We start from the raw sequence: 18264 nt of genomic DNA, 5'->3' as shown, positions 1-18264 counted from the left end.
TAAATATGGAAAGTAAAGCTCACTTGAAAGATAAAGAAGATAACTATATTGATAAATATTAAAGGAAAAGATATAAGAGCTATTCCAGACATCTGCTGATGACTCCGGATTCCATATACAAGCTCGGCTCGACTCTAACTCCCAAACTACTACAACCTAACTCTAGAAAGTTAAAGAGAGTGAGAGCTCCTTTATTGTGTATCTACAAGTGATGGGTGCAATCCTATTTATAGTCTAGAGTTGATGAGGATGAGGTCGGTGAAGCGGTTGGACAATTGGCAATGAAGTGGGGCCGGCTGGCCAATGGATTCCAACGCCTTCGCTGTGTGCGGCCCTAATTGCATCTGGAAGGCGGTTAGTCCAATGACCTATGATGGTCAAGGCACCCTGGAACTCTATTAGTGTAAGCAAAATATGTGTGGAACATAGTATAAAGTTCTATTTTATTCTCAAGAAGTTGATGATCAAGGTGTGATTCAATGACCGACAACACACCCCCAAGCTTAGATTTCTACTCATCCTCGAGCAAAGCAAGGACTTAGGCTCGGTAGATCAGGAGCTGCGTCAATTAATGTCCACACCGTACAAGTACCTTATGCACAACCTACCACTCTTGTCCATAGGTAGCTTGAATAAGTTGGCACTTTGTAGAACTCATACCTTTGGTTTCTGCATTGGGGTGTATCTGCTTTTTCATTCCTTGTCTTTGGTGGTTGAGTGAATGAACAGTCATCACCGAAATATTTCCTACTTCTTGTTCACATTCCTATCTTGGAGTTTTTGAAGTTCTGTTTCCAAAAAGGTTTAGATATTCCCTAGTGGTATCTCTTGTCGCTCAAGGTGTATAGACCTCACCATGGTATAAATTTTGACCATCCTCTTCCTACTCTAAGGCTGATATGTTGAGTTTGTAGGTGTGAAGAGTGTAGCATACCTTGGACATTTGTATTGCCAAGTGGAAGTGTGGTTCGCAGGAGGGTGCTACTCAATTGAATCTCGATCTTAAGGAATGTGTAATGTTCAGGGGAGAGGAAGAATATGGATCCACATAATTAATTTTTTTGTCTTTTATTTGAACTCCTTATTTGCAACTCCTAGAAGAGATATGGATCATTGTCCCCTTTCTTTTGTTTTCTCGTTTTCATATTTTTTTCTAGAAGATGACCCATACTCCAAAGATGGTAGAAGCGCCTTGAAATGGAGTATTTATTGGAGTAGACCATTTTTGGATGGATAGGTTCACTATGGAGATTTTGGGTTATTTTCAATAGGCGAAGGTGGATGTTAATATCCGAAGTAGGTAGTTGGCATGCCAGACATATTGGGGCTAGTAAAGAAATGGGTACGCAGAGCAGAAAGATCGGAAGATGAAAAGTATCTTCCTCAAGCGGACTCACAATTCAATAAAGCTCAAAGTAATAAGATAGTTTATGCTAGATTTAAGTAGTAACACATTATGGCTCTAGGTAGGACATATAAAACCAAAGGGAAAATCTTCACCATGATTTATTTTAAAGAAATTTCAATAGGTTCCCTACTAGAGCATGCAGATTTAATCCAGTTGCAACCATATCAATTCTCACGGCAACCAAAAGTTGGAATCTAAGCTCATGCTCCAACAAGAACTAAATTTCCTAAGATAGGAACTACCATGTGCCAAAGAACTGAAGTACAAGGGGAGTAACAAGTTGTGTATTAGGCACTTGTAGAGCATGAACAAAGCAACTATTCATCATTTCCATGGTAACGAGTTTACACGGATTTCCACACATGAGTTGATTTTTTTCACTAAAAGCAAGCAATACTTTTGGATTTTCTATAAAATTTTCATTTAAACATATATATATTATTTTGTAATTTAAATTTATTTATTTTTGTTTTATTTGTCATAGGAATAACATCTCTTGAACAGCATGATGGGGTAGGAAGACTTACCTAGATACATGGTGCCTCTCCTTACCTTGGATGAAGCTCAGCGGGGGTCGATGCTCAGATGGCGCAAGACACTCGACACATCGTACTTGGTGGATGAAGCCATCCTCCAGTTCTGCTAGGTTGGGTAGGTGTTGTGTGCTAGGTTATGTTGTATCTGCTGTGTGTGCTCGTCGATGATGCTAACACGGTCCGAGAGGTACGAGAGTCCTCGAGAGATGGGGCTCTCATAGTGGTAGCGCACCGAGGTCGACGGTCCTACCTGTGGACCATAAGAATCCTGCATATCTAGGGCTAGTAGAATCCTTGGTCGTGGGCGTATTTAGTGATGCCTCTGGTCTGATACGGGTTTGACCCCCACTAGTTATATTAACAATAGGTCTCAACGAGACCCATATATTTTGTAGATGGTTTAGATGGTCTGGAGTGCCAAGTGTGTATGTCTAGGGGGTTTGACTTGGTGTTGTCGGTCAAAACCCACCGACGAGCAGTGACAGGCAACACGAGGAGCCGGGAGGCTCCTGGACTGCTGGTGGGCCCCGGTCCCTCGGTCAACAGCCCAGGATCCAGCACACGACCTGGCGTCTAGGTTTCTAGGCGTGCCACCTGACCTTGTACCTGATCAGGAAGGTGTAGAAGTGATTTATGTTAGTTTCCTGCATGCACAGACATTTGTAAACATTAGTCCGAGCCGTGATCGGCTCATCGGGTGATTCCCGATATCGGCTGTAAAGAGCCGATTGTGTCCAGTATTAGATCGGATCTAAATATTTAAATAAAGCACGCATATCCGATGGTAATATAAAACTTGCTCTGTAACTAGTAAGCTAATCCGATCTACGAAGGTTAAAGCTTTCACTGCATAACCAGAACATCCTACACGTAATTGAGCCTAACAGTTTTTAAGGTAACAGAATAGCAACCTAAACAGAGGCCTAAAAACCAACAGAGAGCCGATTCCTGGAACAATCCCTCTTTAAGTTGAAACAAAGCATCAAGCGTACTGCCGGAAGTTCAACCCGTTTGAAGGGCCTAATCATGCAGATGTTAAGCTAAATTTTTGATGAACAAAGACTAACCATAACAGATTGGATCTACTAATCAAGAACAGAGCAAGGTGTGCCCTTACACCCGAGATCGGGCACTAGGACAGCTAAACGTTTACAGGTAACAAACGATACATGAATAAAGCATGGAAGAGCCGATGTTACTCTATAAATGCCAAGATAACTAGTGTTACTCGCCATCAATAATGCTTCGGTATGAGAAACACAAAGGTAGATAGGTAGGAACGATGCTGCCCTGATCACGCAAAGCGTGATCGGGGCTACACGGCACTTACCCGAGAAACCCTAGAACAAGGGTGGCAATGCGCCGAGAGTTGTTGTGAATGATTGTTTGTTCGTCTTTCATTCGTAGTCCAAGGTACATATTTATAGTCCAGAGACTTGCCTTTCCTAACCAATCCTAACTAACCACGACATAAATCCTGGCTATCTCTATCTAAACTATTTTAAATGCACACACCTATCTAGATACATGGCCAATCCTGGCCTCAAACGCCAGCGCAGGGGCGGATTCGCAAGCCCACTACGATTATCTTTTGAGCTCATCTTGCTTGGCAGCCCACCTTCTGGTCCAGCTAAATTGTGGCAATAACACATGCCCCCCTGGTTTCGGCAATAATATTCCGAAACCATTTTTCTTTTTCATCGCCCTGCCTCTTCGACTTCCAAAATCCGTACACGCATGCCTCTTCAACTTCTAGGGGATGTGACTGCTCTGCATCAAACTCCTTGTAAACCGTCATGGTGCCGATTCATATTCCACTCTATCTTTATAAACCTGCCCCCGGTAGGTTTCTTTCTCTCATCTCCTTCCTTCAGCCATTAGCAACCGCACCTAATACAACTTTTCCTTCTCTTGCAATGGCTTCTTCTTCCTCTGCTTCCTCTGTCATTTCCTTTGAGTCTGAGTCCACCCGAGAAGCCACTCTAGAATACGACCCCATTGCCGGCTATGAGGCCTGCGCTCCTTTGCATTAGGATGCAGAGGAGTGGGACTTCCAGACCTGGTCAGAGGGCAACGAATCCCTGACCGATGGTGAAGACCTCCAGCTTCTCCTCGGCGGGGAGTTGGATGAAGATGACGAGAACGACATGTCCTGGGATGGGGATTTCTTCTCCTCGAAGGAGGAAGTCGATTCTTCATCAACCAAGGAGGACTCGGTAGTAGGAGGCTACCTGCTTGGCGGATCATCGGAGGACAATGACGACAACAATGATGATGAAGATGAAGAAGCCGAAGATAGCATTGGCTTCAGTAGAGATAGCGATGGAGACGATGACGGCGACGACGACAGCAGCGATGACGACAATGACACCAGCATGGCTCCTCCGATCAAGTGCCGCAGAGTCTCCAGCACCTACTGGTGGTAGATCGTGGGATTAAGCCAATAGATTGGCTCTAGGAGCAATCGGCTCCCCTTTTGTACTCATTTCCCCTTATAAATAAAATCCTTTTATTTTAAACCACAATTTATCAAAAGCCGATCTTGGGAGCCGATGGCAACGCATCGGTTCCTTTCCTTAAAATACCGATTTGGATCTGAGTCGATTCTCAAATCAATTCCATTTTCTGCTTAAATACGGAACCTTCCCGAAACAGATCTTCAAAGATTCCCCGAATCCAAGTTACTCTCCAAAACCCTTTGCTCATAAACCCTAATCGCAAAGACCCGGACCAAAGCCTTAGAGCACGAACTCAAAACATGCACCGCCAACCCTAGATCTAGTTTCTAGGGTCTCGATCTTCGTTGGGGTTTCAGATGGCAGGATCTTCAAATGCCAATGCGTGTGTCCTTTTTCTGAAGGTAAAACTCTGACCTTTGCTAATTTAATGCAGTAATTATTAGATCCCTTGCATCATTAAATGATCTTTCTCCAGTTATTTGGCTCTTATTGTTTCTTCAGGTTTCAGATATTCTTTTGCCGCATCCTTCTTCCCCCAATTCTTTTTGTCTCGGGACTCGTTCTTATGAGAAACCCGAAGATCTGATTTCTTGTGAGGCCAATTGAATCCCGTTCGTGAGCCAGAATATAGACTTAGATTCCTGGGCCGACAGCCTGCGTGCCTAGCCAAATCCTCCCGAGGGCTGTGTGACCTGGTACAACAGAGTAGCAAAAACTTATCAGCCCACATGGGAAACCATAGGGATAGCCGATGCTCTGTCTCTATCTTTGTCCCCTCTTGAGAAGAACGAGATCCTTCTGAAAAACATCGGCTACTTTTGATCCAATGCCTTGAACTGCTTCTTATTTGGTCATGGGCTAATGACTCCAACCCTCCTGGACATAGTGATGATTACTGGTTTGGACATCTCATCATCTTGCCCCTCTACCTTCAGACTGCCCGAAGTCCCCTTCAAACTATTCTCCAAAACGGAGTGCACAAACTGGGGTGCATACCTGAACCAGCATATCAAAACCAAAGGCCCTGTGACTGAGAAGGAGCATACGGCCTTTCTAAATCTTTGGTTGGAACACTTCTTATTCTGTGGTCCTTCCCTTGCCCCAACCAAGAACTATCTTCCCCTAGCATATGAACTGTCCAAAGGTAGTACTGTTGGCCTTGGTAAATTATTTCTTGGGGAAGTGTATATATATCTCCACCTAATGTCTTTGAGCCTACTTACCCAAAAGAAACTCAGGACCGGTGGTCCCTGGTGGTTCATCCAGTTATGGGCTCACCTATATTTTCAGGACTTCATCCCAAACTTCCCTGTTTTGGACAATAACTCCTTTCCAGATCAGAGTGGGAGGCAAATCAGGTGTACCAGTTTCGGCCAGGCTCTGTACAGTCTTCCTGGCAGCAAGTTGAATCTTTTAGCTGCTTCAAACTGGTTTAGGATATTCTATAGGGGTCTAGACAACCCTATCTTCCTTCCTTATACTGATTCTAAAATTTTTGAGAACCCAATCACCTTTAGATTGGCTGATTTTGCCGATGATGATAGCACTCGGCTTTTATACTCTATCATGATTCGCCCTTGCTTCCTTCCAGTTGGTATGAGCACCTCTAACTGAATCATCAAGCCAGGTTATGAGTTCTACCAGCCGGTCATAGCAGCCCGGCAATTTGGTCTCGGGCAGGTTCCTCCCCACTTCTTCCTTCACCATTTGACGACGAGTAGAGCTGATCTGCCCGATGCCCTTACCAGCCAAAGATGCTACAGCCTATTCACTGATCTTCTCCTTCTAATCCCTGTTGACCTTTTGTTCACCTCTTCGGCCATCGGATTCAAGAACTGGTGGTCTTTGTGGAAGACTCATGTCTTCCGGAAAGCCCTGGGGCCAATGCTGCAACAGATTGATGCTGAATATGAAGCCCCTGAAGGAGAGGTATTACCAACAGTTGAGTGCTTCCTCCTGACTCCGCTCAACTCCTTCTCTAATTCCATTTGTTTTCTCTACAGCAGGAGGATGGTCCGGAGCCCAAGAGCGACGATGGCTCCATCTTCTTGTTCTCACCAGTTGCCCCCGTGGTCCTCTTCGACAAAAACGCACCTCCCCCGTCAAAGGCCATCATGCGGATCCAGCCTGGCTCCGCGAAATCAACCCCCAAGCGAAAGCGAACCTCTAACATTGCTGCCCCCCGAGCCCAAACTAAGGCGAGGAAGATGACTGCCAGAAAGATTCGGAAAGAAGCTGGACCATCTTCCACAGACCAAGAAGCTCCGATCGTCAACCAGGTTTAGATCGTGCCTCTTATAATTGATCCTCTGAACATGTATATTTCGGTTTAACTTCTCTTTCATTGCTTGTAGGCTGATTTCGTAGATGTTTCCAGCGGGGAAGGGCCAACGCGCCAAGAAAACCCAACTCTAGAAGCCCCAGAGGATCCTTTGTCGATGGTCAATGCCTTAGTCAACCTTCAGGATCCAATCCTGAAGACTCCTGTGACAGTTCATGTTTCTGTAAGCTAGGCTTATAATTTGATAGTGTGAAGTGTATGCTTGTTAGAGTAAAACTTTTGTGTGTTTGTGTGAAACTTTTGAAAATTTAAAGTGCAAGTAAAATGGGTATTTTTGTAATTACAGAAAAACCTAGGGTTGTTTCTGTAAAATGTATTTGAATGGAAGGTAATTTCAAAATAAAGGAAATATATTTTTCTTATTTTATGTCTTGTAAAAAAAATATATATATTTATCCAAAAGTTTCATTAGAAATGCGTATGTTGAAGTGTGTAAAAATTTTGGGTAAAATGGTGATAATAAGGGTATTTATGTAATTTTATAAAAGAACAAGTTCTTTTATGCAAAATAGGTGATTTTACAAGAGTAACTTTCCAAAATTACTAGAAGTAAAAAGGTAATAATATAAGTAATCATGACTTACTTAGCAATTTGCGAATAGGCCCAAGGTTATATATAATTTATACTAACAATGACAAAGATGTTATAAAATTCAAATTTAGTCCAAGTCTTAAAATAAAACTTCATATTTTGAGTTTTGGAGATCAAACCCTAAAACAAAGTTGTCGAGCTTGAAAAGTTGTACAACTTACATTTTGGTCACATTTTTGTTTGAGCCCTAGAACAGTGGTTAAATTTATTTTTACCAAGAGGTCCCTGCAATTTTCTAAAATTACAAACAAGTCCTTGGGAAATTCCCTTTCTCTTCCTCCTCTGGCGCTGCTCTGTTTCTGTTCTGCAGCTGCCGCTGTGCCGACCCATCCTCGCCACCTCCTGCTGCCAAAAGTCCACGCGTCTAGCTGTGCTGCTCCTCCATCCTCTCCACCTCCTCCACCGTGGCCTTATCCTCTCCCTCCCTGCTCCTTTCCCTCTCCCCTTCTGCTCCGTTCCAGCAGCAGGCCCAGGAGGTGCTACGGCAGGCGCTAGGCAGCAGCGGCCCAAGCGGCCGGCTCTGGGCGACCACGGCCCCAGGCGGCGCGCGCGGGAGCGGAGCGCGCAAGCGCTCGCACGGCTGGTGCAGGGCCCAGGCGAGCGCAGGGAGCGGCGGGCCCAGCAGTGCGCGGCCTCGGGCGGCTCCAAGCGCGCGGGCGGAAGGTGGCCGGCTGCAGCGCGCGACCGCGCGGCTTGGCTGGCGGGTCGGCGCAGGCGGGCGAGCAGGCCCAGGCGCTGGTGCGGCGCCGGGTCGGGGCGGAGGCACGGCCTAGGCGGGAGCGTGCACAGGAGTCGGAGGCGAGCGGCGGGCGCTAGCGCGGAGCAGGCGTGCAGCTCAGGCTCGGCGCGGCTGGAGGTGAGCGGAGCGGCTGGCAGCTGCGGTGGTTTGGCGCGGTGGTGGAGCAGCGGTGCGCACGGCCGGAGCTGCCTACTCCTCTGAGCTCCATTTTCCCCCACCGCCGAGGACCTTTTTCTGGCCCTCTTCCTCGCCGATTGACTATCAAAACGGACTCCCGGTGAACTGCTCGAGCTCCCCGGCCCCCGGCATGACCTCCTCCCACTGGAACTGAACCCCCACGGCGTCTCCTCTGTTTCCCGTTTCAAGCTCACAGGAAGGACTTCGTGCAACAATCGAGACAAGGTCAGGGTGTTTTCTGCAAATTATAGACTCACAGAAATAGTGCTGTGTGGGGACCTATATGTAAGAATGTTTGTTATTTCATGTGAGAAGCGCTGTTAACTTGTAAATTCAATAGGAAATAGTAGGAAATTCCAAAAATTGCAAAACCAGTTTTGTTAGAAACTAGATTTGGAGCTCTACAACTTCTATTAAGTGAGTTTGATATGAAACCAAATAGTTTTGAATCTATGTTAAATCCAAGATAAGAGAGTGTAATATTCATAGCTCCTATATGTTAACTTTGTAGATCATGATTTTTGGTATACAATTTTTATAGATTAAGTATGAATTGATGTGGAATTTTCAAACCTAATTTTGCTTTGTAACTTAAATTCTTTTAAGTTAATCAATTCAATTTGTTTATAGAAGAAATAGCTAAGCATATCCACTTAAAGCTATATTTAGTCATGTTTGCTTGTTATTGCAATGTGTTTCTTGTGCCGCTTGTTTAAATCTTAATTAGACTTGTTGTGCAACTTTAAAGCATAAGAGAGGTCTAATTCGAACATGAAATGTTTGATTTATATTTAGCCTACTATTTGTGTGACGCTAAACTTAATTAGCTATTGGTAGCCAAAGTCCTTGCCATAGATTGACTAAAGATAAATTGTGCACCATGTCTGATGTACTTGCCGCCCCTATGGCAGACTTTTTGTGATGATTGATTAACCCTTGTTCATATGGATGCTCATACCTTTGCTTTAGTCTTGATTACAATTTTGTCAGAGCCCCTTCCTATGTAAAGGTCCTAGTCTACCTCGTGTATCGACTACTTAGCTGATACACCTTTGTAACTAGGTTTAGCAATCGGCTACTAGTTCAGCCGATTTTCGATAGGCGTGACCCTATCGGCCATAAGCCCCTTGACTTCTTCCCTACCGGCAAAAGCCCCTCGGCCCGATGTTAACCACCCTATCGGTCCGATCCAATGTTAGTGCCCTAATCGACCTGGTCCGATCTACACCACCATACCAGCTATGCGTTAATCAGTTATTTATTAATATCATCGAACCACTTAAACACTGATTACTTTGGTTAACACTCCAGTCAAGAATCGGATAGGCACATCCAATAGAGAACGTATTTATCGGCTAAGCACAGCCAGTACAGCATAGGGAACCGGCTACTTAAGCCGATTCACAAATCTAAACGCATGCGCACCTATTAGCTCGGCTAATGTTCACACTCTCAATTAGTTTACCAATGCACAATCAAATAGTTACATACTTTGATCGGCTAACATGCTGATGTTCACAGATCGACTAGCCATCCGATTTTGATAACGTATCGGCTGCACATAATCGACGTATCGGAGATACACACACGATCTTAGAGCTCTGTTATCCACTGATCTAAGCCAATTCTAGTTGTTTTCCATAGCGGTCAAATATGGCCGGTCAATCCTTAGTTTTCCTATCTTTATCCGCACACTGTTATCAGCCGATTTATCGGCTGAGAGATCGGCTATATGCTTACCAGTTACATACCCTCAACCACATCCTCCTTAGTCTAACTCCACACGTATGGTCTCACCAACCTAGTTTAATATTAGTGTTCTGTTACACCTAATTCTTGAAATAGGTCTAACTTAGATAACCCCATCGGCTGTATGACAATTGATTGTTGTACTGACGTGATCAAGTCGATGCAACCACACCTAGTTATCTGGGTTAACACTTAAGCGCATCTCAATAAGGCACAGTTAGTGCATAGTAGGACAATCAGCTACACGGCTAATGTACCCCAATAGATGTAGGAGAACATTAAGGATGAAAACCAGCTACACAGCCGACCCACCAATCGGCTGAGCACGCTGAGGCCCAAACCGTACGGATACATAGTTCGACTAGTCTACCAATACACTATCGGCTAGTTACTCGCACTAATCAACTAGCTATGCCGATACATCACTTGACTAGTTCTACCCGATGTATAAATCGGCGAATGTGCCGATACACTAAATCGGCTAGAAGATCAAACCACCGATCGACTATTACACGTACACAAATCGGCTCAGCCGATCTTCACTAATTGACTAGTTTTGCTAAAGCATGGATTCGCTATGCTGATACGCACGCGATCGGATAAGTACGCCGATACTCGCACAGTTTAGTTACGACACAGCCGCTTTAGGAAACACCCCTCTGCTAAAGTGATCGATGTTTTCATCGATCAATTAGAAAACCAGTGCACCTATCAATCGGCTACCCAAATCAAAGTACACAACCTTGGATCAGTAAGATCGCACAGTGGACACGCCTCTATTAGGCACGACCAAAGCACATCAGTCAGCTAAACTTGATACATCCTCATCGGTTAAGACCAAGACCTATACACCAACCAATTAGATAATCAAACATGCTACCTAATGAAATTAGTATAGATGTTTAGGGTAACCCCCCCTGTTGCCTAACGAGACTAGTTAGTTTAGTTAATACTCGATAAATGACTGCCCAGTACAGGGTAGTTAGGTTGTTTGTCGAAATGTAATGTTCCTTTATTTGGATTGCAACTTTATCGTGAATTGAAATGAAAGTGTATGCATTCATTAAACTCCATCTTGCATATCATATAGATTCGACCACTCTCGCCGACGGAAATTAACCACTAATCCCGGAACCAGAAGGAAGTTATTCTGAAGACCCCGGGAACTTCGTCGCAGGATTATCTGAAGCCCCAACCAAAGTTCGGAAGATATTGACTTACTGACTTCAGACCCACCAATAAAGGCAAGCTCCGGACATAACCCCTACTTTATTACACTGCAACCTATATTATTTACATATATATATCTGTATGCATTAAGTTCTTAGGAGTTGTTTGGAAACTTTAGTTGCATAATTCCAGGAACCTATGTGTTGAACACTAGAACTTGAGTTCGACTAGCTGCTATGCTGATAGGACCGGTAGAAGTCGAGTGATTTCCTGTCACTCGCGCGATATAGGAGTTGTAGTGTTTACATTCCTGTTATCACTATAAGGATGACGGACGGGAGTTGTGAGGTATCATGGTTGAGATGATACCCCGTCTGTGTTGTGGAATTTGATAAGGTCGCAGTGTGTGGTAGCGGTGGTTAAGCGTTTGAAAGTACTAGCCACATGCCGTGAAATATGGTAAGCGGTAAGCCTAGTAACCGATCGGCCCGAGGAGTGGACATACCCCCCACCACATGTATTTGCTTCTTTTGGTTACTTAGTTCGACCAGGGGCATACGTGTTGCTGGGCAACCAGGAGTACGGGTTTTGTAGTCGCGCTACAGACGTACGTCCTGCACTTTGGAAGTGCGTATGACCTGCAGTCGCTTGTGGTGGATCTGATCCACGAGTCGGAATGAAAGGCAAACGGTTGCTTCGGAATGACCCTGTGGTGTTCCAAGCGTGTGTGTTAGGTTTACCTTGCAAGGGTTGAATCTCGATTCAGGAATCGTCCGCCTCTCACGATGAATGAGACTGCTTACCCCCTTTACCACATAGAGTAACAAGAGCAACTTTGTGATTATGAAAGATGATGTTTGGTTAAAGATTCTACCATGTTTGAGTAGTTATAGGTGCTTACCTAGAATGGTTAATCCACTAGAACCTGAAAGCTAAAAGTTGAAAGTAAGGATCTACTCTTTATTGTTTTTCAGCTGAAAACTCTACCCAAAGCTAAAAGCCTTCATAAGTCTAGCTACATGACTAAGTATACCATGAGACGGGTAAGCCTTGCTGAGTATTAGTATACTCAGCCTTGCTAGTTGAATGTTTTTCAGGTGATATCTACGAAGACCCTACCCTTTCCTTGCCTTGGCCCTGTGCTCTTCCAGATGATTGGTCCGTGAAATGGGATCCGTCCCCGGCCAGCACTGGTGATATCGAGTGATGTCGTGCCCGCGCTTAGCATGACATCCGTCTTGTCGACGTGCTGTAGATCATCGCGTATGTTTTTCCGCTGCTAAAAATCATAGCTTAAACAGTTGTATTGTTTTCTCTAAGTTTGAAACTTTGTACTACTTTTATAAACTCTTGTAATGTAATTCCCTGTTATGTAAAATGTGATGGTGATTGTATCTCTGGACTCACCTTCGTGTGAGGTAACCTTACTTGATCCTGTGTATCGGTGGTTTATCGGGACGTTACCCGACAGGCCAAGGGATTATACCGTTTGAAGCACGTTGGAGCCCTCGGAAGTGGACTCGCGTACTTGAGCCGGTATAATTCAGATTGGTTCTGCCACAGCTGGTATCAGAGCTATAAGGTTACTCTGGAGATACATGTTACCTTAAAAATGCTTTCAGTATAAAAGTTTGACCAACAAAATGATTGGTAAAGCCGCGTTGGATCCGTTAAGGATTATGCTTAGTACGTAAAGCCCTAGGGTAATGCTTATAAAGAAAATAGAGGTGGCTATAGTATATGTATATAACCCTAACTACCAGCATTACTTTTCCGTCAAAACTTAAATTCATGCACAACTCAACCTTACATTTTGTAACGACACCTTCGACGATGAGGTAAGAAGGTAAGGATCCTCAGCCAACTGAGGGAGCTTGGCCTTCCCGTCGGTGATGCGAACCGAACGCTGTTTCTCAAGCAGTGGCCTACTTGAGATGCTGCCAATGTACCAACTTCGGTTGACTACATTGGGAGTATATGGTTCGGCGCAGGGTATGGCGATCGCTGTTCATACCCCCGCATTTTGCGGTACCCCCGTGAATACGTTGTTTCGATAACGTATGCTAACGTTGTCTGTACGGCGGTAATTGTACAGATGCTGTTTCTATAGTGAACAGTAATGTTTGGGGACGCTTTCATGACATGCTGGCATGAAAGGTTCAACATATATATTGTGGTTTTCTGCAGGTATACTAACCTCGTTACGTAAGCTTGAACGTAAGAACGACTAGTATATATAGGGAGAGACGTATTATTATGATGCCACCGTACTTAACCACGTAAGACCAAGGTTACTTGGCAGTTATTTTTGTTTGTGAGGACGTGTAGAACATGCATGCATCATGACATCTTGGATTGACCTGATTGCCTTGTTTGTTACGTTGATGTACTGAAACATGTGCTTGTATCTAAATGCCTGCCTAGACTTTGTGTTGTAAGAGTTAACGTAATATGCTAGGCTAACTTAGAGTTAAGATAGTCTTTTGTGAATCAATTGGATTGGGTTATGTTTGAACCCTATCACCGATCTTAGCTTGACAGCCAAATCAAATCCTTGATTTTGCTTTGAATCTGTTTCGGCAGAACCATTGAACTTCTCCTTTGATGGTTAAACCTTGATAATTATCATCAAACCCTTCAATCCATCATCTAGTGATCTATCTATCCTCTCTTGGTGTTGTACCTTATATCCTTGGCTATTCTGGTTACAACATCTGAGAGCTGCACCTTCAATTTTTGCTCAGATGATTTTGGATAAATTAAAACATATTTATGACAATAATTACTTTGTGCATACCATTATCTTGGCAAAAGTCATGCATCATAACACATACCATCTTTGGTTAGTGCATGGTGTTGCATTGTCATCGAAAATCCGTAGACTGACTAACGAGTGTGCCTCCAGTATAACTTTAGGTTGTCTTCGGTTTCCTAAGTCTATCTTGTTGCTGTTGGCACTATAGGGTTGCTATTCCTCTTTTGTGGTGGTGTTTAATCACATGACCATGATGCCGTGTCGGAACCTAAGGCCTCATGTGCACTGCAGTCACATGATGAAGCCGTTAGGAGCGCACTGGTGACTAGGTGCATGTGACGTAACCCCACTGCAAACTCTTCTTATGCAACCTTATTAGTGTCCTAACTTTTGATCCTCATTTAAGGATATAGAGCTACCCAGGTGTTAGTTACGAGAGAACGGTTGTAGAGTGTGAGTCGTGTGCATCATCAACTCATGAGGGTATGCATCATACTTCATGCATTTCATACGTGCATACATTGCAAGTATCATCATTCTTGCATCATGGTGTATGCATCATTGGGCCAGTATCATGGTAATTGCATTGTGTCATATGCACCATTTCAATCGTGCATGGAGTCCTCCATCCTCGTATTGCATCATCATTGCAATCATGCATCTCAACAGTGCATCATGTTCATGGTTATATACCAAGCATTGCACTCTGAGCTAGAACATTTTATCATTATTCCTTGATTGCGTTGGTATAAATAGGCATGTTTTGCAATCAATATCATCTAAATCATTCAGATAATAAACTCTGAGTAGAAATGTTTCAAACATCACTTTGTCAATCCCTTGTACTATCCTCCCTTGCTAACTATAAGTTTTGTGATGAATGTCATCGACATTTATTGTTTTCATGATGGTGATCTTAGCTCTATGAGAATTTGATCACCTTTTCCTTTCTTATCTTGTCAAACTTATTTATGTACAATCTCATCATGCTCTCGTCATCAACCTCAATCTTCCCTGGTGTGATTGTTTCCTGTCACTTTTGATATGTGATTTGCTTTTCTTCCCTTAAAGAGTCTTTCGTCCGAATCTCGGGACGAGATTCTTTTTAGGGGGAGAGGCTATGACAGTTCATGTGTCTGTAAGCTAGGCTTATAATTTGATAGTGTGAAGTGTATGCTTGTTAGAGTAAAACTTTTGTGTGTTTGTGTGAAACTTTTGAAAATTTAAAGTGCAAGTAAAATGGGTATTTTTGTAATTACAGAAAAACCTAGGGTTGTTTCTGTAAAATGTATTTGAATGGAAGGTAATTTCAAAATAAAGGAAATATATTTTTCTTATTTTATGTCTTGTAAAAAAATATATATATTTATCCAAAAGTTTCATTAGAAATGCGTACGTTGAAGTGTGTAAAAATTTTGGGTAAAATGGTGATAATAAGGGTATTTATGTAATTTTATAAAAGAACAAGTTCTTTTATGCAAAATAGGTGATTTTACAAGAGTAACTTTCCAAAATTACTAAAAGTAAAAAGGTAATAATGTAAGTAATCATGACTTACTTAGCAATTTGCGAATAGGCCCAAGGTTATATATAATTTATACTAACAATGACAAAGATGTTATAAAATTCAAATTTAGTCCAAGTCTTAAAATAAAACTTCATATTTTGAGTTTTGGAGATCAAACCCTAAAACAAAGTTGTCGAGCTTGAAAATTTGTACAACTTACATTTTGGTCACATTTTTGTTTGAGCCCTAGAACAGTGGTTAAATTTATTTTTACCAAGAGGTCCCTGCAATTTTCTAAAATTACAAACAAGTCCTCGGGAAATTCCCTTTCTCTTCCTCCTCTGGCGCTGCTCTGTTTCTGCTCTGCAGCTGCCGCTGTGCCGACCCATCCTCGCCACCTCCTGCTGCCAAAAGTCCACGCGTCTAGCTGTGCTGCTCCTCCATCCTCTCCACCTCCTCCACCGTGGCCTTATCCTCTCCCTCCCTGCTCCTTTCCCTCTCCCCTTCTGCTCCGTTCCAGCAGCAGGCCCAGGAGGTGCTACGGCAGGCGCCAGGCAGCAGCGGCCCAAGCAGCCGGCTCTGGGCGACCACGGCCCCAGGCGGCGCGCGCGGGAGCGGAGCGCGCAAGCGCTCGCGCGGCTAGCGCAGGGCCCAGGCGAGCGCAGGGAGCGGCGGGCCCAGCAGTGCGCGGCCTCGGGCGGCTCCAAGCGCGCGGGCGAAAGGTGGCCGGCTGCAGCGCGCGACCGCGCGGCTTGGCTGGCGGGCCGGCGCAGGCGGGCGAGCAGGCCCAGGCGCTGGTGCGGCGCCGGGTCGGGGCGGAGGCACGGCCTAGGCGGGAGCGCGCACAGGAGTCGGAGGCGAGCGGCGGGCGCTAGTGCGGAGCAGGCGTGCGGCTCAGGCTCGGCGCGGCTGGAGGTGAGCGGAGCGGCTGGCAGCTGCGGTGGTTTGGCGCGGTGGTGGAGCAGCGGTGCGCACGGCCGGAGCTGCCTACTCCTCTGAGCTCCATTTTCCCCCACCGCCGAGGACCTTTTTCTGGCCCTCTTCCTCGCCGATTGACTCTCAAAACGGACTCCCGGTGAACTGCTCGAGCTCCCCGGCCCCCGGCATGACCTCCTCCCACTGGAACTGAACCCCCACGGCGTCTCCTCTGTTTCCCGTTTCAAGCTCACAGGAAGGACTTCGTGCAACAATTGAGACAAGGTCAGGGTGTTTTCTGCAAATTATAGACTCACAGAAATAGTGCTGTGTGGGGACCTATATGTAAGAATGTTTGTTATTTCATGTGAGAAGCGCTGTTAACTTGTAAATTCAATAGGAAATAGTAGGAAATTCCAAAAATTGCAAAACCAGTTTTGTTAGAAACTAGATTTGGAGCTCTACAACTTCTATTAAGTGAGTTTGATATGAAACCAAATAGTTTTGAATCTATGTTAAATCCAAGATAAGAGAGTGTAATATTCATAGCTCCTATATGTTAACTTTGTAGATCATGATTTTTGGTATACAATTTTTATAGATTAAGTATGAATTGATGTGGAATTTTCAAACCTAATTTTGCTTTGTAAATTAAATTCTTTTAAGTTAATCAATTCAATTTGTTTATAGAAGAAATAGCTAAGCATATCCACTTAAAGCTATATTTAGTCATGTTTGCTTGTTATTGCAATGTGTTTCTTGTGCCGCTTGTTTAAATCTTAATTAGACTTGTTGTGCAACTTTAAAGCATAAGAGAGGTCTAATTCGAACATGAAATGTTTGATTTATATTTAGCCTACTATTTGTGTGACGCTAAACTTAATTAGCTATTGGTAGCCAAAGTCCTTGCCATAGATTGACTAAAGATAAATTGTGCACCATGTCTGATGTACTTGCCGCCCCTATGGCAGACTTTTTGTGATGATTGATTAACCCTTGTTCATATGGATGCTCATACCTTTGCTTTAGTCTTGATTACAATTTTGTCAGAGCCCCTTCCTATGTAAAGGTCCTAGTCTACCTCGTGTATCGACTACTTAGCTGATACACCTTTGTAACTAGGTTTAGCAATCGGCTACTAGTTCAGCCGATTTTCGATAGGCGTGACCCTATCGGCCATAAGCCCCTTGACTTCTTCCCTACCGGCAAAAGCCCCTCGGCCCGATGTTAACCACCCTATCGGTCCGATCCAATGTTAGTGCCCTAATCGACCTGGTCCGATCTACACCACCATACCAGCTATGCGTTAATCAGTTATTTATTAATATCATCGAACCACTTAAACACTGATTACTTTGGTTAACACTCCAGTCAAGAATCGGATAGGCACATCCAATAGAGAACGTATTTATCGGCTAAGCACAGCCAGTACAGCATAGGGAACCGGCTACTTAAGCCGATTCACAAATCTAAACGCATGCGCACCTATTAGCTCGGCCAATGTTCACACTCTCAATTAGTTTACCAATGCACAATCAAATAGTTACATACTTTGATCGGCTAACATGCTGATGTTCACAGATCGACTAGCCATCCGATTTTGATAACGTATCGGCTGCACATAGTCGATGTATCGGAGATACACACACGATCTTAGAGCTCTGTTATCCACTGATCTAAGCCAATTCCAGTTGTTTTCCATAGCGGTCAAATATGGCCGGTCAATCCTTATTTTCCTATCTTTATCCGCACACTGTTATCAGCCGATTTATCGGCTGAGAGATCGGCTATATGCTTACCAGTTACATACCCTCAACCACATCCTCCTTAGTCTAACTCCACACGTATGGTCTCACCAACCTAGTTTAATATTAGTGTTCTGTTACACCTAATTCTTGAAATAGGTCTAACTTAGA

At 44.0% G+C, this 18264-nt stretch overlaps 1 protein-coding gene across 1 annotated transcript; it reads left to right on the top strand.

The window, feature by feature from the left end:
• Positions 1–303: 303 nt before the first annotated feature.
• On the top strand, positions 304–4370 carry LOC112890384 (pheromone-processing carboxypeptidase KEX1-like). The gene is made up of 2 exons (XM_025957285.1): positions 304–354; positions 3978–4370. The coding sequence occupies exons 1-2, from the start codon at positions 304–306 to the stop codon at positions 4368–4370; spliced, it is 444 nt and encodes a 147-aa protein (XP_025813070.1).
• Positions 4371–18264: the final 13894 nt, after the last annotated feature.

This window comes from Panicum hallii, chromosome 4 (genome assembly GCF_002211085.1).
Source record: "Panicum hallii strain FIL2 chromosome 4, PHallii_v3.1, whole genome shotgun sequence".
Taxonomy (NCBI): domain Eukaryota; kingdom Viridiplantae; phylum Streptophyta; class Magnoliopsida; order Poales; family Poaceae; genus Panicum; species Panicum hallii.
The sequence above is the reverse complement of the archived record's forward strand: the minus strand, read 5'-3'. Positions and strand labels throughout refer to the sequence as shown.

Excerpts from the sequence above, each read along its gene's own strand:
- LOC112890384 (XM_025957285.1), top strand. The coding sequence starts at position 304 with ATGGATTCCAACGCCTTCGCTGTGTGCGGCCCTAATTGCATCTGGAAG. Across the intron at positions 355-3,977 it reads CTAATTGCATCTGGAAGGCG|GATGCAGAGGAGTGGGACTT; the intron begins GTTAGTCCAATG and ends CCTTTGCATTAG.